General features: G+C 52.3%; 2 protein-coding genes across 5 annotated transcripts in view; one reads left to right on the forward strand and one right to left on the reverse strand.

Annotated features, from left to right (window-relative positions):
• ADCY10 (adenylate cyclase 10) overlaps window positions 1-7,192 on the forward strand; it is a 60,198-nt gene extending 53,006 nt beyond the window's left edge. Inside the window, exons 29-33 of the mRNA XM_054712127.1 lie at window positions 8-123; window positions 1,631-1,748; window positions 3,535-3,730; window positions 5,941-6,129; window positions 6,717-7,192. Of these exons, the coding sequence (XP_054568102.1) occupies window positions 8-123; window positions 1,631-1,748; window positions 3,535-3,730; window positions 5,941-6,129; window positions 6,717-6,878 (781 nt within the window). The 3' untranslated portion in view covers window positions 6,879-7,192. The remainder of the gene's footprint in view (window positions 1-7; window positions 124-1,630; window positions 1,749-3,534; window positions 3,731-5,940; window positions 6,130-6,716) is intronic.
• Window positions 7,193-16,483: 9,291 nt separating this feature from the next.
• The window catches only part of MPZL1 (myelin protein zero like 1), a 31,860-nt gene continuing 20,837 nt past the window's right edge, over window positions 16,484-27,506 (reverse strand). Inside the window, exons 4-7 of one of the 4 annotated variants that reach the window (XR_008555119.1) lie at window positions 27,056-27,188; window positions 24,518-24,620; window positions 17,502-18,520; window positions 16,484-17,448 (exon numbers count right to left, since the gene is read on the reverse strand). Coding sequence is in view for 1 of the 4 variants with exons in the window: in XM_054711731.1 (XP_054567706.1) it covers window positions 18,419-18,520; window positions 24,518-24,620; window positions 27,056-27,188 (338 nt within the window). In the remaining 3 variants the exon portion in view is untranslated. Of the gene's footprint in view, window positions 18,521-23,851; window positions 24,129-24,517; window positions 24,621-27,055; window positions 27,189-27,506 lie in introns of all 4 variants that reach the window. The other 3 variants (XR_008555118.1, XR_008555120.1, XM_054711731.1) reach the window with 3 other exon arrangements.

Consider the following 27,506-nt stretch of genomic DNA (forward strand, 5'->3'; position numbering starts at 1 on the left):
ACCTCAGGCACAAGCAGCTGATCCAGGTGCTGGGGTGGCTGTGGGACCTCTCTGTGGCAGAAGAGCACATCATCAGCAAGGCGTTCTTCTACTTCATCTGCCTGGACATCATGCTTTATTCTGGTGAGCCTGGCTTTGGGGTCTGCAAGGGACTGGGGTGGGGGGGGTGACACTCATGTTGGAGTGGTGTGGCAGCCGTCAGGGCTGGGGCTCCGGGTCACTAGGTTTCTGGCCAGAAAGAGGAGAGGATAGGAAAGAGGAGAGCCCAGTGTTAGGGCGTGAGGGACATTTGGAAGGTGCAAGGATTGTGAGGCCAGCAAGGAAAAGAATTCAGTCTAGAGGACGCTGTCGGCCGTAAGCTGCCAGTTAGTGTCCCATCAATTCACACACCAGTGACAGGGTCGCTATGTGTCCTTAAATAAGGCATTTAATTACTCAGGATATACGGAGTAATGTCAGGTTGAGAGTGAAGGGTAGGATTGCTGATGGTGGGAGTTCCGGGCACTGGCAGCTGCTGGTGATTTGGAAAACAAATCCGATAACCTCCAGGTTCCCCCAAGTGGGCCGCGCTCAGGGCACATGTTAAATCAGAGGGGCCCCTGGGTTGGGCTTCCTCACCGAGTTTGGAAGGGGCAGCAGATACTGCTGCGGATGGGAAGGGTGGGTGGGAGACAGGCAGTCCCAGGCGGCACTCAGCCAACTTCTTGGTTTGTACCCCGCTCCTGCCTGGTCGGCCTGTGGAAGTGAATCATATCTACACACACATCCATGAAAGCTGGGCACGGCCACCATGGGCAGAACAGCAATGTGGCTGTGGCAATCCACAGATGTCTCTGTGTCAGGCCACTCTGATGCCTTCTATTGATCTTGGGTATCCTATCTAATAAAGAGGGGATATGCAAATTGACCATCACACCGTAACAAAATGGCTGCGCCCACATGGAGTCAGGGATTCCGTAACAGAAGATGGCTGCGCCCACAGCAGAGGCTGAGTTCCCATAATGAGTCTTAAGGAGCAATCAGCAGGGACCTGAGGCTGCGCTCCCCGCCTGCTGGGGCTTGACAGGGGACCTCAGGCCATGCCTCCTGCCCCAGTGCCAGACCGGGGTACCTCAGGCTGTGCCCCCCACCATGTTGGGCTTGACAGGGGACCTCAAGGCGCGCCCCCTGGCCCGGGCTGGGGGACCTCAGGCCACACTCCCCACCCCAGCGTCAGGCCAGGTGACCTGAGGCCACGCCCCCTACCTGGTGGGGCTTGGCGGGGTTGGGGCCGGCCAGGTCTGGGTCTCGAGTGATTTTGAGGCGCACGTGGGTGGGCGGGGACTTGACTCTGGTTCCCATGGCGTGCCCCAGACTCAGACAGGAGGAAAATTTTCATATACATTTTAATAATTTTCTTTCATCTCTGACACTTCTATTATAGAGAAAGGGCAAATAGCAATATTAAAATATTTCCTCTAATTAATTCCCTTTTAATGTGCACAAATTTTGTGCACTGGGTCACTAGTGATTTATAAATACCCGAGTCCCCCTGGACTCACAAGGAAACCGGAGGTTCGGCCTCTCTCCACGGTGGGAAGTTCCCTGAGAGCCACCTTCCCTCAGCAAAGCTCTCCCATCTCTCTCTCAGGGTTTGTTTACAGGACGTTCAGCGAGTGTCTGGAATTTATCCAGGAAAACGAGGACAACAGGATCCTCAAGTTCCAGAGCGGGATCCTCCTGGGACTGCACTCATGTGTGGCGATCTGGTAACCATGGGCTGCCCGTCACTAAACCCCCAACTCTGAACCCATTCAGTCCCGCACATTCACACACACACACACACACACACACACACACACACACACACACACACTCTCACACAGGCTCACACACTCACAAGTACGCTCACTCACACTCTCACACACACACACACACACACACACAAATTTCTTTGAGATTTATTTTTTTTAAAGAAAGTGAAAGTATTTATAAATCATCCCCGAGGCGGATAGAAGTCATCAGTGGCCTGACACTGAGACACCAGGGAGTCACCTGCTAGTTTGTGCCCCTCCCCCAGACGGGAACAAGACGCTGCCTCAGTTGGCGACCAGCATCGCCTATGCACGTGTTACGCTGTGGTCTCTGGAGACCAGAGGAGAGCACACTTGCCCCCGCGGAGGGTCGAGGTTGAGGGAGACTAATAAAGGGCAGCCCTCGCCCCTTCCCAAGATCTAATCGTGCGACAAACGTTGTTGGTGGAGCTGGTGTTGGAGGGTGTGGCTGATAGCTGCGAGCGAGTGGGCCTACTGTTGAACTCGCAGTGGGCAGTTCTTGAAAGCTACAGTTTCGCCCACGGAGGCAGAGGGAAGAGCATTTCCACGCTCGCTGTGGGCGTCACTGGCTCTCAAGGTGGAGGGGTGGGTACTGAGCTCTACCTGCCTAATTCTTCTCCCAAAGTCTGCAATCAACCACGTCACTCCTTATCGTCGGAGGAGGGAGGGAGGCCAGGAAGGGGCACGGAGCTGTGTGCCGGTGAGGGCCGTCACATCAAGGCAAGTTCAGGGGTGAGGGAGAAGCAGGCCTGTACCCCGCTAACCCAGTGAGCCCGAGGCTTGAACCTTTGCCCCGTTAAGTGTCTAACTCAGCAAGCCTGCAGCCATGGCCTTGGCTTCAAGGCAATAGACCAGTAAGGCTCAGAGCATTTCATGGAGCTTCTTCCCTAGCTATCCCCAAGACTGGAAGTCATTCCTGCTCTACTTCCCATCTCAAATTACAGGGGCAGCCATGTTGCCCGGTATTTAGAGATGCCGGGAAGAGGTTAAATGACAATATGGAGACATTGCTATGCAAAGTGCCACAAACTAGGGCTGTTCCAAATGTGAATAGCGACCTCCTCTTATCAGAATGCCCGGGGAGAAGCTAAAGCCCCCAAATGAATTACCCTTGCCAATTAAAGTCCAAAGAGATTAAAGTTCAAAGTCAAATTAACTTTCCTACGTGAGTTCAAGTTCAAGGAATCTAAAGTCCAAAAGTCGTCCTAATTTATTATTCTACTCTGCAAAGCTCTTTCAACAGCTGCGGCTTTGGCATCCCCCGGAGAGCTTATAGCACAGAGTCCTGGTCCATCCCCAGGCTGCTTGATGCAGCAGATCTGAATTGGACCAGAAAGCCTGCATTTCTATGGAGCATCCACCTGACCCTGATGATGCCGGTGTGTGGCCCACACTAGGAGTACTACCGGCTAAGGCCACCTCTCTGGATTTGGAGCAATGTCTTCAAGCCCCAGAAGCTATAGCTCCAAGTGTCTGATCGGCTTCACTTTTTAGAGTTCAAAGAGTTAAATCAATGGTGGCTAATAAGGCCGGAGTGTTCCCAAGGATTCTATTCATCTCAGACCATCAGAACATCCTACTCTTCCTGGTCCATACCACATAAGGTCCCCGGTGGGCTTCCAGACGCCACGTGCTGGGAACCACCTCAGGGGCGACCAGTTTGAGAACTGCGCCCATTCCAAGGCTGACACCGACTTTCCTTGTCTTTGTGGCGGCGCAGGTATGCCAGACTCCAGGAGTGGGACGACTTTCAGATATTTTTCAATAAAACGAAAAACCTGGTGCCACGAAGGACGCCCACAGCTCTTTACTTCCAAGGGGTCTGCAGGTACCTGGAGGCCCAAGTCCTGCACCTGCAGAAGCAGATCGAAGGGCAGTCTGAGTACGCGCAGGACAGCGGCGTGGAGCTGCTCAAGGTGAGGCCGCCGGTCTCCCTCCTGCGTGGGTTTCTGTCTTCCTCGGGGACCACGGCCCCCGTACCTCCATACTGTGAGCACCCCCTCCAGCTTTCTAGAGAGCACTCCGGCCGAACGCCTGCCTGTCTTCACACCACTGGTCCCAGCAGTGCTTCCGGGAACCGTCCCAAGGCAAACAAAAATGTGTCGATGGCGCTGCTGATCTCAGAACACCAGGAGGAAGCAAACGCTCTACACCCTTCAAAAACGACGGGTTACCTTGGGACGGTACCTTTAAACACGGGGGCATTTCATGTTTTAAAAATCCCAATTTCTGATCCTCCTTTTAAAACCTGGAGTAGATGGCAACCCGAGGCCCTCCGCCCTGAAGGGCAGCTATCGGCTGACCTGACAAGGTGACCCTCAGGGCACTTTCGCCAGGGGGAGGGGACCCCGCTGCTGCTTAGCGACATCAGCCTGCTTCCCTGCGTCACTGGCCTGGCTCCCGTCAGTATTTAAACCCATGAGCCCTGATGTAGAGGAACCATGTCATTGAAAAATGTTCGTAACAGGATGTTAAGTGAGAAAAACAATGTTACCCTGCCATGTGATTAGTATGATCCTAACTGTGGTGGGTATAAGAGTGTGTGTGAGTGTGTTTGTGAGTGTGTGAGCCTGTGTGAGAGTGAGTGTGTGTGTGTGAATGTGTGTGAGTGTGTGAGTGTGCATGTGTGTGAGAGTGTGAGTGAGCTTATTTGTGAGTGTGTGAGCCTGTGTGAGAGTGTGTGTGTGTGTGAATGTGTATGAGTGTGTGAGTGTGTGTGAGCGTGTTTGTGAGTGTGTGAACCTGTGTGAGAGTGTGTGTGTGAATGTGTGTGAGTGTGTGAGTGTGTGTGAGCCTGTGTGAGAGTGAGTGTGTGTGTGTGAATGTGTGTGAGTGTGTGAGTGTGAGTGAGCATGTGTGTGAGAGTGTGAGCTTATTTGTGAGTGTGTGAGCCTGTGTGAGAGTGTGTGTGTGTGTATGTGTATGAGTGTGTGAGTGTGTGTGAGCGTGTTTGTGAGTGTGTGAGCCTGTGTGAGGGTGAGTGTGTGTGTGTGAATGTGTGTGTGTGAGTGTGAGTGAGCATGTGTATGAGAGTGTGAGTGAGCGTACTTGTGAGTGTGTGAGCCTGTGTGAGAGTGTGTGTGTGAATGTGTGTGAGTGTGTGAGCCTGTGTGAGAGTGTGTGTGAATGTATGTGAGTGTGTGAGTGTGAGCATGTGTGTGAGAGTGTGTGTGTGAACGTGTTTGTGAGTGTGTGAGCCTATGTGAGTGTGTGTGTGTGAATGTGTGTGTGTGAGTGAGCATATGTGTGAGTGTGTGTGTGTGAATGTGTGTGAGTGTGTGTGATTGAGCATATGTGTGAGAGTGAGTGTGTGTGTGTGTGAGTGTGTGTATGTGTGTGTGAGAGAAAGAGAGAGAGAGTATAATAAAATAGTGAGAAAGGGTGAACCCAAATTATTTCCTTCTGGGTGCCAGGGTTACGGGAGATTCTTACATTTTTTGCTCTTCTTTTCATTTTCCCCGGAAATCTTAAACAATCAACTTATATTGCTTTGGTAATCAAAAGAAGACCTATTTTTTACAAAGTGGTTGTGGGAAGGGCTGATGAGCTGTGAGGTCGCCCCCTTTGCCAGGGGCGGGACCTCTGTGGACACCTGGAATTGGAAGGAGACAGGAGTAGCTGGAGGCAGATGGGAGAGACTTGATTGCAGAGCAAGTAGCCATTGCAGACACAGGAGCCGTCTGACAAAGCCGTTCTCGCTAACGCAGCAGCAGACACGAAGCAGCCGCGCACTGGCTGGTCAGAAACGTGCTTTTATACCAGCTCAGACTAAAGCGGCTTCTTGCCAAACAGTGACGTCGGCATTGGGCTTTAGAAAGGTGCGCCGGCACCGTGCGTGCCGGAAAGCCGCCGGGTCACTGCCTTCCACGCAGGTAGCAAAGGGCCTTGAACCTGTGAACATCCCGTGGACTCTGCTTAGGGTCCCCATGTGAGTCCACCCAGTTCGCACTCTGGGTCTGGGTCGGCCACCTGCCCTTCGTCGTCTTACCTCCACCCCTTCCCATGTCGGTCTCGGTAGCATGTTTTCCTTGATGGCTCTGTCCTTGAACTGTCCCCAAGTCGTCTGTGGAGGGAACACTGCAGCCGAGGACCGCTCTGGGATTCTGACATGCTGGCTCTTCCTCAGAACTTGGAGAGCACGGTGGCTCAGAACACCACGGGCCCCATCTTCTTACCGAGGATGTACCACCTGATGGCCTACGTGTGCATACTCATGGGCGACGGGCAGAACTGTGACCTCTTCCTGAACACAGCCCTGCAGCTCGCGGAGAACCACGGGAACATGCTGGAGATGAGCTGGCTGAGCCTGAACAGAGTGAGTGCCAGCAGCCAGCAGGCTGTGTGTGTGTCTCTGTGTGTGTGTGTCTGTGTGTCTGTGTGTGTGTGTCTGTGCGCAAGCGCTCGCGCGGGGGGTGGGGTGTGTGTGTGGGGTGGGGTGCTCACCCTTCTGAGACGCCGGGAGCTGAGCACTAAGGTTTTGAGGGTGTGGGAGGCCTCGGGAGTCTTACTGCGAGGGGTGACATGTCCATAGCTCAGGCATGTGCACCTCCTCTTCCCCTCTGAGCTCCCATGGGCCCTCCCTCCTCCAGAGCCCTTGAGCCAGACTGTGGCCCCTCTCCTGTGGCTCTCACCACTTTGTGTTACCTCTGAGTGCATATCTTTTCTCCCCCGAGAAGCAGAAACCACACTCAGTACGAAGCACAGGGCCTTCTGCTCGGGGTCAGTGGGATAACGAATGAGAGTACACGTCGCCGTGTTTATTTACAGTCACGTGTCAGCAGTTTGGGCAGAAAAGTTCATTCTTCGTGGCTCCACGTAGTTTTAAAAGCCCAGAGATATCTGAGCCCGGATCTCACTGGCCAGCGAGCACCCACCGGGCCTGTGTTCTCTTGCCCCTCTCAGGAATGGTGGTACTCGAACTCCGACCTGAACAAGGACCAGTGGCTGCAGATAGTTGTGAACCTCCCCACGTGGGAAAATATCTTATCGGGCAAGGTCAACGTGCAGGACATTCAGAAAAACAAGTTCCTCATGAAAGTGAACATCCTGGACAATCCCTTCTAACGCCTCCTGAGAGAGAAGAGATTTTAGTGACTCGTCCATTACCACCTTCCTCTGGCCAGTGCTCCAGGCCCACACTCCCTCTCCTGTGCCCAGAGCCAGGCCTGGCGGCTTCGTCCGCCCGGAGCGCCCACCTGGGCCGCGGGCAGCTCCCTTCCCCGGCTCCACACGCGCGGCCCTCGCCTCTCACGCTGTGCTCCCCCCCCTGGTTGTCCCAGCCCGTGCGGGACCAGCGCATGGGGAGACAGTAACATTGGGATGGAACATGTTGCAACGGACATGTTTCTAGTTAACCTATTAAACCGGAAATGTTTATTTGTAAATGTCCGGCTGTTCAGTCTGTGTAGGTAGCACAGGTTTGCAAACAGCAAATTCTCGTCACGGTTTGCGAGGGCGAGACTGGGAGAGACACATTTCGCAGAGCCTGGCGGCAGCTCCCAAAGCCCTCACCACCCGCCCCACTGACATCTACCGGAGTGAGATTTAAAAAGTGGAACGGTTAGCCATTTCGGTGCGGGCATCTTTTACATGCATAGAGTTTACGCCTTTTTATATTTATCAAAGCGGTAGCATGCGTGTCGCAGGTGTCAGAGACGCCGCCCCGGGCCCTCCTCCGCCGGTCCGTGGGCAGAAGAGCAGCTCCTCCTGGCTTTGGCGCCTCCGAGGACCGCTGGGATCCGTGCCAGGTCAGCCCGCTCTGCCCCGGAGCTCGCGTCCCGACGCAGGTGGCCTCCTCCGGCAGGTGCACACGGATTTCCCTTTGTTGAGTCCAGTCACCTTCTGATCCTGGAAGGGGGTTCCTCCGATGAGCACACCCCGACTCTCAGCATTTCCATAGGCAGTGCCCACACAGCGTCCCTTTAACAGGCCAGCATTTCATTGTCCTGCTGCGAAGGGCACCGCTGTGCATTTTTCCTCCTGGGAACGTAACGGAGCTCCAGGAGGGAGGTGGGTGCCCTGTTGGTGCCAGGAGGTTAGCACAGAGGCGGAGGCCCTGGCCCTGCTGCAGGCAAGAGGCTAGGAAATTCGAGCTTCGGGCTCTATCAGGGGCTCCCAGCTCATCAGCAGAGTCACCTGGCCTCTGATCAGTGCTTGCACCCCAGGAGATGAAGTCCTCAGTGTGAAGCTGGAACCGGGGAGGGGGCAGCTGGGGAGGACAGGTACCCACAAACTCTCCTCCTCCAAAACTTCACAAACGTCTTTCACTTGGTTTATTGGCTCGTAACCGAGTGAAAGTAAGCCTGGGCGCGGCTGGAGGAGGCGGCAGAGGGCGGCTGCGCTGGAAGTGCGAGGAAGAGAGTCCAGGGGCTGATGAGAGACAGGGCAGAGGAAGGGGCGGGCCAAGGAGAGAGGGCAGATTAAAGATTTAACCTTCCACGCGTCTGCATCCAGAGGGGCATGCACCAGGCTTTGCAGGAACCCTGGCTATGCCACCAACCAGTTGGTTATGTGACCTGCGTCAGTTTCCTCAGGTCTAACCTACGCAGATTGTGACAAGGTCCCTCCCCTCCCCATGCTGCTGTGATTCCAATGGATGGCCATGGGTGCATCCTCTTTCTCACCAGCAGATGGCAGCACCCGCTGTTTGCTGTGGCCGCCACCCAAGGAAGAGTCAACCTCAACCTCTCTTAAGCTTCAGTCTTCAGACACACAGCCTCAGCATGAGCTCTGGGAGGCACTCCAACTTCCACAGCCCCACCCTCATTCCTACCGGAAGCTTCCAGCATCAGGTTCTCAGGAGCATCCCTTGAGAAGGTAGATTCTGGCTGGAATTCTTTATAGGAGAAGGCAGATAATCCACGAAGGTTTCAGGAGCAGAGGGAATGGAGACGTGACGATCTTTTTTTCCTCTAATATGAGTCTTTGACCTCTCCTCCACTGACCTAGGAACCCCTGGAGGGCAGTCTCCAGCACTATGCCAAGTAAGTGCTCAGAAAGTGTTATGAATTAATGAGCCTATTGAATAACACTTTCTTTTTTAAAAATATTTTTTTTTATTGATTTCAGAGAGGAAGGGAGAGGGAGAGATAGAAACATCAATGATGAGACAGTATCATTGATTGACTGCCTCCCGCATGCCCCACACTGGGGATCGAGCTCGAAATCAAGGCATGTGCCCCGATCGGAAATCGAACCTGACCTCCTGGTTCATAGGTCGACACTCAACCACTGAGCCACGCCAACTGGGCAAAGAACACTTTCAATTGATTATCTTAAGTTAATTTTTAAAGGAACCCTTAGAAGTAGGAATCTAATATTTATCGAATGAGTAAACTATATGGACCCTCACGGAGATCAACAAACATTACTTAACACCAGCGGTGGTAACCCTACAATGCTGAGCAAGAAGCATGCTGCATGGAGGTCACCGGTGTGGGCCTGGGCCTCGCTGGATCGGGTCCCCACACTGCCTGTGGCCAGCGGTGTGTCCTCGGCAAGGCATTTCGCTGCTTCGTGTCTCAGTCCCCTTGTTTATAAAATGGGGATGATTACAATATCCACCTCATAAGGTGGACATGAGTTAATTCAGGTAAAGAACTCCAAATTCTGCTGAGGAAACAAGCAATTAAAATACAGACTATAAAGGGTACTGCTGGAGAACAAATCGTAGAGACACGCACCTTAACGTGACTTTAGAAAGCTTCCTGGGAGGGGAAATAAAACTCAGCCAGGTGAAAACTTTCCAGGTCGGGACCGTGGAGCGCCTGGGTCCTCCCACCTGGTCTGGTCGGCGTTCGGAGGGAGAGGAGGTGTGAGTGATGACATGGGGGTGGGTAGGATCTGGGTGACTAGAGCCCGTGGCCAGGTGGGTCAGGGTTGGGACCTTCACCTGCCAGCACTAGAGGAGTCACTGAGCATGTCCTTTACGGAGGATGTGCATGGACCAGGCTTCTCTTTTAGAAAAACCTCCCCTTTGTGGAGAATGACTGGAAGAGGGCGGGGCCCAGGTGCAGGCTGGGAGATGGTTGCTGCTGTGAGCCTGGGACCAGGGTGGCCTGGGTGGAGACAGAGATCCAAGTTTTGGTCTGAAAGATGGTGGAGGAGGTGGAACATACGGAAATCAGAGACTGGCTTCTGAAGGAAGATGCTCAGAAGTAACAAAGTCATGGAGAGAGGCCGGTCAACAAGGACGGAGCCGTGCCAAGCACCTGCTAACTGGATGATCACATTCCCTCCCCTTTCCCTATGCCAACCCACCCCAGCCTTGCAGCCCAGCTCCCCCACCTCCTGACCACTCGCTGCTGCTCATGATTCTCAAGCCCCTGCCGCCCTCGCGTCCTGCCCATGCCCTTTAACGTTCTCCTAATTCCACTCAGATCCTTCCTGTCATCATTCCCACCCAGGTCCCCACCTCTGAGCTCTGCAGTATCCCCATAATTACTTCACCTCGCTTTCAGATTTGCACCCTCCACCAGCTGGCAGGGTGAGCTTGCTCACAGGCAACCCCCCACTGGTCACTCCTCCACTTAAAATCCTCTTTGCCGTCTAGCCATCCCAGCTTCCCAGCCTGGATTGTGAGGCTCCTGCCGTGTCCGACGCCCGACCACAATGCCTTGCTCTCTCCCACCCGGACCTTTGGCTGGTCCCTCCAGCTGGGGGGTCTTTACCAGAGTCTTCTGGCTCCTCCCAACCAGCTTTCAAATCTCCTTCTCCCTGAAAGCCACAGGGTCTGCTCATCAGTCCACCCTGGTATTCCCCGGCCGTCTGTCCTTCCCCTCCTGCTGCTCTCACGGGACCCCTGGCTCAGTTTGTGTGGGGCTGTGTCCTCTCTGAGCTCCTCACCCACCATAGCGAGAGAAAAGGGGGTGCGGGGATCCTGTAGCACGCGTGTAACCTGGCACACCCATCCAGAGGCTGCCAACTCCTGCACGCCCCTCCAGCGCCGCCCAACAGAACTGCCGGTGACAAGGAACCTCCCGTCCGTCCACAGGCCACTGCCGGCTTCGAGGCGTGCTCAGGGGACTGAGGTCAGACCTTTACCTCTGCTTTCACTTTAACTGACATCCATTGTAATGGCTGTGTGTGGCCCGCGCAGTAATGCCTGCAATCACCTTAAAATGCCACCGCAGAGCCATGGAAGGTTGGACTGGGTCATTGCCACAGTAGAAGGTAAGACCAGCTTGGAGCGGAGGGGAGATAGTAATAGATCAGAAAGCGAATCCGGCCAGAGAAGCTAAACCACTTCTGAATCATAACGTGATCCGGGCGCCTACCTGTGCTGGACAGTAAGTTCCATGTTAACCCGACGCCTCCTCGCCCTCGGAGGGGCGGCTCCATTCCCGCGCCTTTGCGTCCACGGGAAGGGACTGCGTTCCAGGGAGGTCAGTGCAGTGCCAGGGCCAGGGAGGGGCCGAGGGGCCTGGAAGAGCATCCTCTAAGCTTGGGTTGAAATAGACAGGAAGCTTACGGCAGGAGCCACATCCCATTCCCCTGCGGGTTTGATAGAGGACGTGGACCGGAGCCCGTGGTTTCCAGCCAAGTAGCTCTGCTCCCAAGTTACTTGCTTCTCCCCGTGGGCTTGTCCTCTGCTGCTCCGCCTCAGTGAGCCAACATGAAATCATGCGCGCGGCCTCCCCCGCCAGGGCCGGTGTCCTGAGGCGCCCTGGGGCAGGGGGACCTGTGCGTCCTGAGGCGCCCTGGGGCAGGGGGACCGGTGTGTCCTGAGGCGCCCTGGGGCAGGGGGACCGGTGTGTCCTGAGGCGCCCTGGGGCAGGGGGACCGTGTGTCCTGAGGCGCCCTGGGGCAGGGGGACCTGTGCGTCCTGAGGCGCCCTGGGGCAGGGGGACCGGTGTGTCCTGAGGCGCCCTGGGGCAGGGGGACCGGTGTGTCCTGAGGCGCCCTGGGGCAGGGGGACCGGCCGCCACCGGCCTGGGCTCCGCTTCCTGGGCTCACAGAGAGCGTGGGGCCCTCTGGCTGCCTCCCCGTGGGGTCCCCGTGGGGTCCGCGGAGGTTGTACATTCTTGGAAACCAAATCCTGGAGCAAGCTCTCAGAAACAACACCCCGCCTCCGCGCCTGCCCCCCCCCCCCCCCCCCCCCCCCCAATGCTTCGCTCAGCAGCGGCTTCCAGTGGAAGACAGGGCCGGGCTTTCACTCCAGCACATCCAGACACGCTCTGAACGAGCCGCCGGGGCTGCGCTGGGGCAGCAGGAGCAGAGACAGGGGTTTGCAAATGTCCCACATCCCTCTGGGCCTGAGCACACATTCTAAGAGATTCCCTAAAGTATAAAGTTAGATTTTATGTTCCTTTTTATCTGGTTTAAACAAACTCTGTCATTAAAAAAAAAAAAATCCAAAGCCAGCGAAAGCACAGAGAATGGATCTAGATTAAAAACCCCGTGTCCTCAGAGTCCTTGCTCAACAGGGGAAGGGACCCCTCGGGTCCCTGTGCCTGCTGTGCCCACTCCCACAGCGGGGCAGCCAGGCTGGCACGAGGCCCAAGCTCACCATGCCCTGCAGGACGGAGAAACCACGCATGCGCCTGCCATGCAGCCATGGAGGGCAGGGCTCCAGCGCCAGTGTGGCAGGAGACCTGCAGACTTCCTCTTCCAGATGCAGGGAGATCAAAGAACAGCCGGCCCTCCCGCCTCCTGGACCGCTAAAGGCCAGCGCACAGGCCCCGCGAGGAAGGGACAATGGACAATGGCTTCACCCCGTTTGCAGGGGGAAAGGAAGTGGAAGCAGCAGTCCCCAGGGGCTGCCGAGCTGGAGAGATCTGGGTTTCCTTCCCTGTAAACACAGCCTGGTCTCTGGCAGGTGCTGGCTGCCGGGGCTCCCGCCCAGCCCTGGAGCAGTTCCCAATGGCTCCAGGAGGGTGTGAGGAGGGGCTGGGCCTGGGAGCTGGCGGGACCACCCAGACATGAGACCCCATTGCCAAGGGGCCAGGAGGCTTCTCTCATCCTGGGCTGCCTTAGACCTGCATTTGCCTTTCGTTTGTTTGTTTGCTCTTTTAATAAAGACAAATGACTAGTCCAACATCACTGTGATGGGCAAAAATAAGAGAACTGGAAACAACCTAAATACCCAGAAATGCAGAAATGGCCTAAAAGGTGATGGTCCGTCTATGGGAGAGAAGGCCCTGCAGGGTTCACAGCCAATGGCCTGTGCCTGCCGAGCCCACAGGGAGCGGAGGAAGAAGCCAGCTGCAGGCCCGAGGCCGGGTTTGTCTTTAAAACACGCACAGCAGCCCGTCGTGGCTCGATTCCCCGTCGGGGCACAGGCCCGGGGTTGTGGGCTCGATCCCCAGTGGGGGGCATGCAGGAGGCAGCCGATCAATGATTCTCTCTCGTCATTAATGTTTCTATCTCTCTCTCTCCTTTCCTCTCTGAAATCAATAAAGATACATTTTAAAAATAAAGAAGTAAAATAAAATACACATGGCAGCTCTCCGGGAACGCTGTGAGCTGATTTGAAGGAGCCATTTGTGAAATGTCCTTTCTGAGACCAGGACCTTTGAGGATGGACTGGGTAGGAGATGACATGAAGGAATTGTTTGTTTAAATGTGTTTTTAAAACGTTTCCATTAAATGTGACAAGATGCTATGGTTATGTCAGAAAATGCCCCTTTTTTTTTTAATGGATGCACACCAGAGAATGTAGGGGTAAATGGGCCTGATTTTGGGATTGGTTTTAAAATAATTCAGAAAAGAGGAAAAAGACAAAAAGGATGGATGGAGTGATTGAAGACGGGTATGCAGAGGTCGATTTGACTATTCTCTTCTTTTGGGCATGTCTAAAATTCTTCATAATAACATACCTTGAATATACAGGGGAAAGTGGGGGGAGGGGCACCGTAAAAGCAGACAGTCAGTCCCTAACACGACCTCTGCACCTACAAATGCCCTCCTCTGCTGGGAGGGTTACTCACTGGCTCCTGAATGGGGTCAGCAGTTAGCACCCAGCCCTCACCCCCAGGGCTCGGGAGGGAGCTTGCGGCCCTAAGCGTATCTGGAGCTTCCTCTCCTCCGGTGCTGGGCCAGCTCCCCGGGCAGGCCGCCCGCTCACAGCGGTTACGTATGTGGCGGCATGGTCTGTGCAGCTTGGCCCAGCAGCCAGGGGAAACTCCCTAGCACTTAGCTCCAACGTGGGAGGAGCGTGGAGACGGGGAGCCGTGGGGACGAGGGAGACAGAGGAGCCAGGGACCCCGTGACTGCTGCCCGAGCCGGAGAAGCATCCCTGCTCTGGCCAAATCCTGTGAGGGCCGTGGTCCTGGTCCCCTGAGATCACCCCAAGGGCGGCCCTGCAGCCCTAACTCTTCCTCCCCCGATCCAGAAAGTTAGCAAGCCTGACTCGAATGCGCAGTGACTTATAAAGTTCACAGTCCCTGGAAAACCCGTGCTTTGTCAGTGACATGTCTGGGTGACACAGATCTCCACAGATTGTCACCGAGAGGAAGGCCCCTGGCACGTGTTCCCACCCCGCACAGCTACCTCCCTCGTCCCCTCCTCCAGCTCCAGAGGCCCAGGGAGAAGGCGCACGTCAGGCGCCCCCCTCTCACCCCCCCACGTTTATTTCAGGGAGGAGGTGAGGCTCCTGTCTTTGGGGAGTTTGGGGAGACAGTGCCAGCGCCAGCCCCGCCTCCCTGCCGGTCACATACCCTAAGCCTGAGGCTGTCTCCCTCAAGCGGGCGTGAGATGCGAACCAGCGGTAACTCAGCGCGGCAGTGAGACATCTAACGCGGCACACAGTATTCAGTAATAGCCGTGTCACCTGTCACCCCCTCTGGGCGAGCTCGCTGAGCCTGCCTTGTCCAGTTTCCTTACGCTGGCCCAGGACAGTCCTCGATACAGATTTGCTGAATGGATGGGTCCGTCCATCCAGTTGCCACGGAGGGAGCACCTGCAGGAGCCGGCCAGGAGCTGTGCTGTGCGCCAAGGATGGGGCAGTGAACCGAAGAGCAGAGTCCTGGCCCCTGTGCTATAGGAAACAGCAGGAAGAAGGGGGTGAGGAGAGCCGGGGAGGGGGAGGGTGCCCTTCTTATATGACAAAGGTCTCTCTGAGAAGGTGACATTGGGGCAGAGACTTAAAGGACGTGAGGGAGCAAAGCCGCGGGTCTACCTGTGTTCTGGGCAGAGGCCATGGCATGTCAAAGGGCCTGAGCGGGCCGTGCTTGGTGCTTGAGGAACAGGAGGCACTGCGGCGGGGGGGTGGGGGCCGGGGGATGAATGAGAAGGCTTTTAACTCTTTTTCTCTCTGATTAAAAATGAGCACGCAACACAATTCAGTCATTGAAAAAGGTGTATTAAAATATTCACAAAAGTACAATTGAAAAAGAAAACAAAAAACAACGAACGTGATGGTTTTTCCCAGCTGGATACATTCCATGGAAAAGCTAGAGGGTTTGGAACTGTATCTCTAGGTAACCCCCTTTAGTGCTGCCTTCCAAGTCACGTCATTCCAGGAGGGCTCAGGCTGCCCGTAAGAGGACGGGGGAAGGGCTCTTCCGTTTAGAAGCAGCCCCGGGTTGGCCTGGGACAGGAAGGCGGGGACACAGGAGCAAGGGCCCCAAGACCCACAGGAGGTGGCCTGAGGGGAGGAGGCGGCACTGCCAGGTCTGAGCCAGAGTGGTGGCTGGTGACCCCGGCTGGGAGGCCCGCTGCCAAGTGCTGACCCATCTGAGGGGCTGGCCGGGTGGGAGGTGACGTGTTGGGCAGGAGGTCGCATGGGGAGCTGAGAGGCCACCGTGTCGCTGGAGGGAGTGCGGGCAGGTGCTCTGGGTGGCAGCTCTCGGTCCTCAAAACGAAAGGAGAAATTGGGGCTGCTCTCCCGAGCCATTAGGAATGTACAGTTTATTCGCAGGGCCCGGTAAGAAGGGAGGAAAAGGAGAACGCCCCTTCTCTCTGTGAAATGTGGCCGTCAGGGAGCACCCCACATCTGACCGCACACCTGCCTCTGGACGTGTCCTTTCCGGCTGCAGAACAAAGGCTCACGAGTACCGTCACCTGGGAATCCGTCTGGAGAGGGGCCAGCCCAACACCCACCCTCCCTCCCACACCCACGAGGGCTTGTTTTCAAACGGATGCAGGAAGCTTTAGGAGGCAAGGTGGACCCGGCGGAACGGTCCCGGGCGGACTCGGGGTCCCGGGCTCGCGCTGGGCCCATGAGCAGGAGGAGAGAGGCCTCAGGGTGTGTACTCCCCTGCCCCCCCCCGCCCCCCAGCACAGACCACAGCCGCCAGCCTCCGGACACGGACACGGACACGGAGGGTGCGGCATGACCACAAAGCCCTCCCTGCGTGCGATATGTACATGAATGTTGGCTGGACACGGGAAGAGCCAGCAGCTCCTCAGAAAACAAGACCACGCGTCCGCGGGCGAGCCTGGAGGCTCACGTGTCCTCTCCCATTGGATCACCTCCACACCTTTCCACCCAGACCCTGCCGGACTCGCTTCAGAGTCCTCCTGGAACCCGGCCAAACTGGCTCACGACGACGACAGAAGCTGGAAGGAAAAGGAAGCAGCTGGCGGCGGACCCCACACTGCGGGGGGAAGGGACATTGCCTGCCACTCCACTTCCCCAGACATGTCCTGTGACCTCCCGCCACTGTGGGCTTTCAGATCACTTCAACTTAAAACACTTATTTTAATACAAAAGAATCCAGGAAGTGGAGGAATGGCAAATATAAATAAATGTTTAATGATCTCACTTTGCTTTTTATTCCCAGTAATAACATAAGTCATAGGTTTGAGATGGGCCGGGGGTTGTCGATGGGACAAAATAAATGACCTGAACTGTCTAGATTTTCCTCGTCTCGTTCATCAATTCCCTCGATGGGGGGAAATGTGGAAAACAAACAAAACAACCAGGAACAGGGAAGAGATTCCCAAAGGAGAAGTACGAGCCTCCCCGCGGATCTGAAAACTCCGCGGCCTTGAGCCTCAGAGGCCCCTGCAGGTCCGTGAGCTCTGACAGTGCCAGAAGAAGCTGATTCCCGGAGAGCGCTCTGGGACCGCCAGCCGGCTCCCCCATTACAGCCAACGCTCGCCTCTCCGGGGCTCCCGTCCCCAACAATTCACGTCTCGACCTGGCAACCCTGTTCTGCTGAAACCTGTGTGATCAGTCATGTGTCTCTCAGGCGGCGAACAAAGGAGACGATGGGAGAGTCAGTTCCTTTACCACTAAACCTCACATTGTTAACATCTCGGTCCTGATACAGATTCATCCTGTGAATACTTTCGTAGTTTTTTTTTTCTTTCTGATTATTATTATTAAGTTTTCATTTTTTACGGTACATTTCATCTCCTTTCTGTTAAATTTTCATTTACGTTCCATGCCCTTTTTGTTCAAAGTGTTTATTTATAAATTAAACAGTGCACTAGACATGTACTGTATGTAAAAACGCTTAAAACAGGGATCATTTCGGGGTCTGGAGGGGACTAATTCCGTTTACATGATTTCTAATGGGAAAAGATGATTCCGTTTTCAAACAGTCTTCTGGGACGAGTTAAGTGCGAGAACGGAGGTTCCATGTACCCCATTCCTGCCCACCTGGAAGTGAACTCCTTCCCTGCAGCTGCTCGGGTTGGCTCTGCAAAGAAAGTAACTGACACCTGCGCTCTCCTCCCCAGGCCGCGGCTCCTCCCCAGGCCGAGGCTCCTCCCCAGGCCGTCAGCTCCTCCCCAAGCCACCTCCTCCCCAAGCCACGGCTCCTATTTCAGTTCCACATACAGGGCTCTGGTCTGTAGAGGAGGAAGACTTGGCCCGGCAGCTACCCCTGCTGATCTTGCTGTGGTGAACAAGCTGACAGGAAAGGGTGTAACCTTAAAGTCCGTGTGACAACTTAGGAAGCAAAAATGCCCTTTGCTTTAGAGCAGGGGTGGGGAACCTTCGACCCAAGGGCCGTATAAGGCTTGCAAAAGGCATCAGGGTGAGTTAATTAATGTTTGACCAAATACAGCAGACTGATTTTTAAGGTGATAATTTTGTCTGGCTCGAGAATGATACTATAAACATCCAAGTGTCACTTGGCAGAAAGAAGGTTCCCACCCCTGCTTTAGAGAGAAAAAAACATTGACAGAAATTTCTCAAATTGTCTCTAAGTGGCATAGCTAATGGGTGTTTCCTAAAAACTACAACCAAACAGTCGGAACAGACAGTGGGGGACAGGCCACCCTGGCTGTGTCTCCCGCACAGTATCTTCATTCTCCAACTACAATAAATGCTAAGACTGGTTAAGCCCTTAGACAAAAAGGCCAGGTCTGTTGGGATACTAAGAGATCGCTACATCACCATTAAGGCACACCATATCCAAATGATGGTGACAGGAATGTTGCTGAACTTCCCCAATTGTAAATGACCCTGGATGCAAAAAAGTAAAAAAAACACAACAGCGAGACAATTTACATATATGTAGAATCATATCATCTTTTCATCATGCACCACGGCTCCGCCCACCCGAAGATTAAATAGAAGATTTGTACATATCCTTTACGTCTCCTGCTCTCCGCGCCTGTCCGTGTCCGGCCACGCGTGCTGTGGGCCACGCTGCTGCACAAGAGTCCCGTTTGAATTTGTTTCCCGCTTAGGATATGATCTGGGTCTTCTCTTAATTTTTCCGGATGTCCGCGTACACCACAGACTCTGACTTGTTAATCTTGTCACTGTGATGTCCACCGGAGTGGTCTAGCTGCGCGTATATGACTGGGCCCTGGAGGAGAGAGGGTGGGTTAGGTTTGGAACACCTGGCGGTCCCTTCCGGCGCAGGTGGAAGCAGTGACTAAAGTGACAGCGGCGGCTCCAGAGCAGAGTTCCCTCTTTAGAAAGCCTTCAGGAAGGCTGCCCAGGAACCCTCTGTCCCAGATCGACTTGAACACAAGACTGTCGGCCACTGTTAAAGCTGGTACACGAGAGCTGGTACCTTCCTCCGTCTACTTCTGTATCCGTTTGGGAATGTCTATAATTATGCGATACTCCTTCTCAAGAATTATCCTTCTCTTAAAAGACCTGTCACACAATTCCTCAGCCCTCGCATTGGGACCACAGTCTCCAGGACTAAGACGGGCAGTTAGTTCCTCGAACCCGAGACGCCCTGGAGTCACGATGCAGCTAAGAAACCAACCCACAGACACAATCTGAACTGGTCACTTTATGCAAACAGGCACTTACAAATTTAAAATATTCTCTTTTTATAATCATTTTTAGGGTTTTTTAAATTGAATTTATTAGGGTGACACTGGTTAATAAAATAATATAGGTTCCAGGGGTACAATCCTATAATACATCGTCTGTATGCTGTGTGTTTATCACCCCAAGTTTCCTTCCATCACCATTTAGACCCCCTTTGCCCTCTCCTACCTCCCCCCAACCGCCCCTTCCCTCTGGGAATCACCGCACTGTTGTCTGTCTATGAGGTATTTTGTGTTTTCACCCTCTCCCCGCCCCCCTGACAGCTGTCAGTCTGTCTCTGTATCTATGAGTTTATTTCTATTTTGTTTGTTCATTTATTTTGTTCATTAGATTCCACATATAAGTGAAATTATATGGTATTTGGCTCATTTCACTTAGCATGATACTCTTCAGATCCACCCATGGTGTCTCAAGGGATAAGATTTCCTTCATTTTTATGGCCGAGTAGTATTCCAATATTCTTCCACATAGCAACTTAAAGTATGATTCTTTAAGTCTCATCCTATCATACTAGTAAAAATATTGCTTCTTTGATATCTAATATCACGTAACTGTTTTCCCCATTTTAAAGTAAAAAAAAAAAAAAAAGTCAGGTTCTATAGACATAAAGAAACCCTAGATGGTCTGAGGTAGGAGAGATGAGAACTGTCAGGTTCCAGCAGGAGAGCCAGGGAGGGCGGGGCTGCCTGGGGCAGGGGGGTGTCTTCTGACTCTTGGGGGCGAGGTCAGGGGTTCAAACATCTGACAGGTGGCTGCACATCCTGACCTTAGGGTCCCAGAGATTCTAAAATTATAAACAGCAACAAGAAAAGCAAAAGAGCCCTGGTTTCAGAAGACGCGTTCAATAGAGCCCCAAGTCAACCGCCTGCGATCCAGGGACAGTCTCCTTGGAAGTCTGATGCTGTACTTAAGCTCTCAACTTTGAACTCATAAGCTCAGTAGCTAAAAGCGTGTAGTTTAGAATAAACATCCTTGCCCTGGCCAGGTAGCTGTTGGTTAGAGCAGTGGCCGGCAAACTCATTAGTCAGCAGAGCCAAGTATCAACAGTACAACGATTGAAATTTCTTTTGAGAGCCAAGTTTTTTAAACTTAAACTTCTTCTAACGCCACTTCTTCAAAATAGCCCAGGCCGTGGTATTTTGTGGAAGAGCCACACTCAAAGGGCCAAAGAGCCTCATGTGGCTAGCGAGCCACAGTTTGCCGACCACAGGGTTAGAGCATCGTCCTGATGACATTAAGGTTTTGGGTTCAATCCCTGGTCGGGGCACACACAAGAAGCAACCAATGAATACATCAATAAGTGCAACAACAGACGGATCTCTCTCTGTCTCTGTCTCTCTCTTTCTCTCTCTCTCTCTTTCTCTACTTGGTATGTGATGCTCTCATATCTGTCGTAGGTAATATCACATCACATTGTTAATACTGAGTCAGAGACTCTCTACATTCATGCCAGGAAGCTGCAAGTTACATGTAAGCCCAAAAGGAAAAGAAGTTGAAAAACACACAACCAATTTTCTACTACAGCTGACCCTTGAACGTGTCGGGTTTGTACTGCGTGGGTCCACTTATATGAACACTTTCCTCAATAATATCCTGGAAAGTTTTTTGGAGATTTGTGACTCTTTGAAAAACCACACAGAGGAATGGAGTAGCCTAGAAATATTGAAAACAATTAAGAAAAAGGTATGGCACGAGTGCATGGAGCATGTGTGGATGCTAGTCTATTTTGGCATTTACCGCCAGAAGGCATGCACAGTCACAGACAGCAGACTGGGAGCAGTTAAGTGTGGAGGAGTCAAAAGTTGTATGCAAACTTCCCACTGTGCAGAGTGTCGGAGCCCTAACCCAGCGTTGTTCCAGCGTCAGCAGTACTAGGACCAGAAGGAAAACAAGCTGTTCTCTTGCGAGTAACTGACCCCAGCTTGCAGTCACTTCCAAGGACAGGACAGACCCTGAAATTGGTATGTAACTTCCCAGAGAACAACCCCCACCATAATTCATAAAGACCCATAAGGAGTTTTGGGGTGTGCTCGTGGGAGAAGGAGCTTATACATGAGACACACCGTAAAAATGGCTACAAATCCTTTCTCAGCTCCGCTCTGGTGTTCCAATGCTGAAAGAGACAATGAATTGACACAAGGATTGAACTACTTCTCACCATCCTCCAGAAAATGCCAGAGGCAGGCCTGGGCGGGCAGGGGAGTGACTCCGGGACATGAGCCAGTCCTGACTCAGGGGCCACAGACGAGCAGGGGGAGGGGTCGGCCCTGAAAACAGGCTGGGGCGGGCAAGATCATGGGGCGGGCAAGATCAGTGAGCCTCTTCATTCTCTGCTCAACTCCCTGTGGAGACATCAACCAGCTCCAGAGAAAGGATCTGCAGCAACTGACGGTGGAGGCCCCCAAAGCAGCCAGCCAGCCCTTTAACACCGCGAAGCCACGGCCCAGAGCTCCGGCTCAGATCTGCGGCCGTGGGTCTGAGTGGAGAACCCAGGACCACTGGGCATTTCAGGAAAGCTTTTGACATGAGACAAAGAAATTGTAAGAGAAAAGGGGAATGCAACAGAAACAGAGCCAAATCAGTATCAGAAGCAAGCTTTAAAAAATAGAGCTTGCAAAACACGAGAAAATGATATACTCAAAGAGATATGACAATGCATCCATGAAAACAAATGCAGGCTATTATAATCAGAGAATAAGAAACAGCTCTTGAGACGGTCTCAGAGCCGAGCCCGCCGGTGAGGACGTCACAGATGCAGCTGCCATCCGCCATCTGTAGCCAACCTGCGGGCGTGTGGCTCTTCCTGCTGTGGGTCTCAAGAGGCAGGAAGGCAGGTGGCGCTCTCTGGACCCCAGGTTCCCGGACACAGTCTGAGGCAAGGCGGAGGGTGTGCGGGCCTCACAGGCACTCCACGCTTCTACCCACCACAGCATATAAAGCAAGTACACCTGGATTGCCCCCAACAACTTTATTTCCTCCAAGTCTTCCTTAACCCTACGGAACAGGAAGCTGCCACTGAGGAGGGCCCGGTATAGGGGCTGCTTTCTTTTTACTCCCCCACCCCCATATAAACATCCAGATTTATTTTTGCGGTCCCCAAAAATAGCTCTTGCAAATATTTTAAAAAGATAGCAGACATTAAATACTCAACAAAAGTTGGAGGGTAAAGTTGGAGAAATTTTCCACAAATTTTCCAGAGAAAGAACAAAAAAAGCAAAACAGCCCTAACTGGTTTGGCTCAGTGGATAGAGCGTCGGCCTGTGTACTCAAGGGTCCCAGGTTCGATTCCGGTCAAGGGCCTGTACCTTGGTTGCGGGCACATTTCCAGTAGGGGGTGTCGGAGGCAGCTGATTGATGTTTCTCTCTCATTGATGTTTCTAACTCTCTCTCCCTCTCCCTCTCTGTGAAAAATCAATAAAATATATTAAAAAAAAAAAAAGCAAAACAGAAAAAAGGAAAAAACTAAAGAATTCGGTAAAACATGGTCCAATTCCTAATAGGAATTTCCAAAAGAGAGAAAATGAAAGGAGGAAAATTTCCAGAGAATAATGGAAGAAAATATCCTAAAACTGAAGGACATAGTTTTCGGATTAAAAGAACCCACTGAATAGCCAGCACAATGAATAAAAAAAGACCCACAATTTTGTGCAGTTTCAGAACATGAGGAATAAAAGCCATTCGGAGAAAGGGCACGCGAAGAGGCAGAAATCAGAACAGTAGCCGCTCAGCACTAGACGCGGAAAAGTCAGCCACGCCGCCAAAGGCAGGAGGGAAGTGACTTCCCACCTGGAATCGACGCAACCAGATCCTCATTCAAGCTCGAGGCAGGAGAAAACCACGTTACACATGCTGCAGACAGATGTTATCAGCTCCCAGTGCTGGAGGTCAGAGGGCTGACACGGGGCTGCGTGTGATCAAGGTCAGCAGGGCCGCGATCCCGCTGCCAGAGCTTCAGGGAGGACCTGTGTCCTTCCCCTCCCAGCAGATGGAAGCCGCCTGCATTCCTTGGCTCTTGGCCCAGCCTCCAATGTCAAAGCCAACAGCATAACCTCTTCAAATCGCTCTGGATCTGACCCTGCGGCCTCCCTGTGGTCAACCTTGGCCCACACAGGTCATTCAGGAAAATCTCCCCATCTCAAGATCCTTAACACAGCTGCAAGGGCGCTTCTGACCGGTGAGGTCATACATCCCACAGGCTCCAGGGCAAGGACGTGGACATTTTTGGAGGTTATTACGCTGCCTCAGAATCTTTATCTCCCGTGCACCCTTTCTCAAGAAGTTACGGAGGATATGCCCCACCACAATATGGGAATGAACGAAACAGGTGAAGACATGCGGTCCAAAAGAAGAGGGGCCAGGAAATGCCTTGGGAGGGGAGGCCCAGGAGGACTGCAGCCAGCAGCCCGGAGCACAGCAGAGCCAGCGGGGCGAACAGGCCCGTCTCTAGGAATAGAATGAAACCAAAGGAGCATGTGCATGCGGGGGGTTGGATGTTCCCGGGGGTTTGCATGGGAGAGCTTTGAGATAGATGCAGATAGGTACTTAGAAGACTGAACAAATTTAAAAAGGCACATATTAGCTCCATAAAAACAGGACAATTGTACATGAAACAAATATATGTGGTACAATGGTGAAAACAACGGGTACACGTCACACTAAAAATCTTCTACCTCAATATAGTGAGCTAAGCATCCTGGGAAGAGGCATGTGTGCATACAGTAGGTATGTGCGTGTTGGGAGGAAGGGCCAGGGGGAAGAAAGAACTAAATTCTCATTTCCATAATATGGAGTCAATGAATAGTATCTAAAACGGCAAACTCTAGAAATAGAAATACAATATGAAGATAAATACCAGAAGAAGTGGCTGAAAGATGGCAAGTGTTTGGCTATGACTTCTTCAACGTTTTTCTCTCTCCCCTTTCCTTCTGAGATTCCAATCGTGCTGCTTGGGATCTCTGCCACAATTACAGTTATAATAGCACAGCCACGACACCAGCCACAGCGCTGGATGCTGTGCAGGTTCCAATAACGTGATGTCTCCTCGGTTCTCCCCACAAGAAGGAGCAGTGTAAGCCTCCGCTTGTTCATGGGGCTGACTCATTGTGCAGCTACGGGCCGACCTTCAACTTCTAAAGAATTCATGCAAAATAATTGTTCTGCTTATTATCAATATCAAGATCAATGTCCCCTGCTAATTCCTTGTCTTTTAAAGCACCTCAGTGTGGAATGCAATTCACTGGCTTTAGTTCCCTGAGCAATTAAGGAACCTTTTACGGCTGACAAAGCCACCTCCTGACTCTACGATGGCCATGGGAGCCACATCCCAAGGGCACAGTCTGTTAGTGGTGCTTTGGTGGGAACCTTCGCTCAGGTCCGATTCCTTAACCCCTTTCCCTCTCTCTGTCTCCACCTGTCTGTCTGTCTGTCTATCTGGCTGTCACTCTCTCCCTGTGTCGCGGCTCAGCACTCCCTCCCGCCCCAGGGTGGTGACAGTGCCCACCTGCACAGCCAGTGTTACCTGGTGAGATCCAGAAGGCAGGCTCTTTACTAGGCCCTCTGTGTCGGAGGGGAACTTCCGTGGAGCCTGCTTAACCGGTGACACACTCTCTGAGGTGCTGCAGCTGATTAGTCGGCAATTTGGAGAACACATGTAAAAAAAATGTTTTTAAACAAATGGAAACAAAAATACAGAATGCAAGTGATGGCAAGACAAAGCAGCAGCAGATGTATATGAACAGAACAACAAAACAATGGTATCCAAACAATCACATATATTGAAACTGTCTCCCTGATGCTGTGATCCCACATCTGTGAAGCTACTGCTGGGGAGTGGGAGCCCTCGGCCTGTTTGCAAGGGCGACATCAGCTGGATGGATCCTTGCTGTGTATCCTTGGCCCCTCTCCTTTTCCCTCTGCCATCAACCCTCCTTTGGGATAAAGATTTAAGGGAGCAGCTATACCTTCCTAAAGGCAATTCGCTTTGGTGAGCATCAAAGGCAAACCTCTTCTGAATGCATTTCAAAAATTACAGATATACACTCAGGCTCAGAGTCTTGGTTTGTCTCATTCCTTCCATTCCCTGGTTCCCGTATTTTGTTTCCTCACCAAGACAAAGACCAAACTAAAGAAGACCCAGGGCGGTGCGAAGGACAAGAAGCTGTGGAATGCCATCACACGGCTGAGCCCTTCCAGGCAGGGGATCCTTAGCAAGCCGATCTCATAAATAAATCAGGGAAAGTGAATGCTGGGAGGTAACTCATTAGAGATTTCCTAATGGGATGTGTCATCGGCAGAGCTTAATCCTTTATGATGTATGTTTTTTAAATCTTAGAGGAATTTTTGGGAGGATCCCATTTTAAGTGTCACTCTTAAGACTAAAGCACCCAATGAATTCTCTACTGTGCTTCTCTGAAACGGGAGGTTTTATGACCCAAACCAAAATGGTTTGACTATTCTAACACAAAGAGTGTCCCAATCATTAATAATACAATTCACATATAAAAAAGAAAACTGAAACACACACACACACACACACAGGCATTTTACATGAAGAACGTGCATTTTCCGATGATCTCAAGCCTCCATGTAACCTGACTACCCCATCTCACTGGGATGGTGTGCTCAGTATGTTTCTAAAACAGACACAGGACGTATCGGTGGACAAATCATAACAGCTGCTGGGTTAGCTCAGAGCTAGCTGGTTAGTTGCCACCAAGGGAGATGGGCCAAACACACACATGAGTATTAACAGCAACGGGCAATGGGATTAGTTACCATGTGTCTAGTGGGAGGAGGAGAGCCAGCCCTGTTACAGTCCCAGGGTCAGCTTTTCTGAACAAGTGGAGGGTAAGCAGGATCTATCCCGGCACACGAGGTGGAAAGGCAGGGGAGGGGGACCTGAGTAAGAAGAACAGCAGCATTCACGATGCCATGCAGGATTCTACGGCACGCGCTCCGCTCCTTTATTAACCCAAGAGCAAGAACTACAGAGTCCGGCATGTCACCACTTTGGATTAGTCTCATGTTGGAAACCAACACTCCAGATATATGTCACCAAAAAACACTCACCATGCAAGAGGGTAGATACAGGTCAGCAGAACAGAGGCATTCCAAGCAAGTAAAATCTGAATTTGAACACTCAAGCTCGTTAAAACACAGCACTCCTCCTAAAAACTAGAACCTCAGAGCTCAGAGAGAGAGAGAGAGAGAGAGAGGAGAGAGAGAGAGAGAGAGAGGGAGGAGGTTCCCAGCATCCACCAGGCAGGCAGTTGGGTGTGCAAGTCTCAGAGCACAGGCCCTCTGGGTGGCTGTGGTTAGCCCATGCACCTGTGGCCCAACTCGTGTTAGCAATCGGCCTCCACTCTCTTACCACGTGAGTCCTACTTAGCTTATGTGGGTTAGCTTTCCAGCTGGCGTGGGGAGAAGAGAAGGTCCTGCAATTAGACTCACTCCCCGAGTTCAAGGGTGTTCTCTTTGAGAAGACATAAACAAAAATATCTACGTTTCTTTACTGCCGGTATATGTTGGTTTTCAACCCTTATTATCTCCATTGCGATGAGTCCAGCCATACATTCAAGAAAGATCAAAGCCATTCACTTGCCAGCAAAACTATAAAAAAGAGAAGCCCTGTGCCATCCCATGGGGGTGGGGGGTCGTTTATTAGCACAACTCTTCTTGATTCGTTTTATAGCTGCCTAACTGAAAAGAAGCACCTTATAAGATTATTGCCAAGAGATAAAAATTAAACTCTGAAACTGGGTAAGTGATGTCTGTGGCTTAATAATGCCACTGGCAGAGTGGCTGGTACTAAACAGAGCCCAGACTGCTGAGCCACTGGCTGCACCAAACCTGGGGAAGAAACTGGGAAACAGGGATTCGCGTCAAATCCCACATTGACTAGCAGGCCACTGTTTCAGAACACCTAAGCAGACTGCCTGGTTCTGGCATTAAAGCAAACAGGAGCTAACTCTTCACAATTCTTTTCTCCATAAAAAATACAGACGTTTTTGTAAACCCTGATCCCTTCCCTCTCCCCTCCCCAGAAGCAGTTTCTCACCCGGTGTAATCCGGCTTCGAGCTTTTCCTTCTGTAGAGGACAGCCAGAATCATGCTGATGAGGAGAGTGAGACCCACAACCACAGCGGTCACTATCCCCACCACCACCCAAACCGGAAACATGGGCAACACCTCTGGAGAGAAAGAACAAAACACTGTTAAGGTCCATTGTGACAAAGAGAAGAAAATGGAATGTTATTCAACTAAGAAGCAAGTTATCATACCCTCTATTATGATCCAAATTATGAGACCCTAGTAACTAAGTAATGACATGCAAAGAGCAGCTGATAGAAAATGAGATACAGAACTCAGCATTTCTGCACACACAATCCCTCTCAATGCGCTAAGATCCAAGCAAAACTGGGATGTGGCTTTACCTCCATCTACTCACCAACAAAGCAGACGTCGTCTCAAAAGGAGACACCAGAACCTGCATTTCCTGCTGCTTCTCC

The sequence above is a fragment of the Eptesicus fuscus genome, chromosome 22 (genome assembly GCF_027574615.1).
Source record: "Eptesicus fuscus isolate TK198812 chromosome 22, DD_ASM_mEF_20220401, whole genome shotgun sequence".
NCBI lineage: Eukaryota > Metazoa > Chordata > Mammalia > Chiroptera > Vespertilionidae > Eptesicus > Eptesicus fuscus.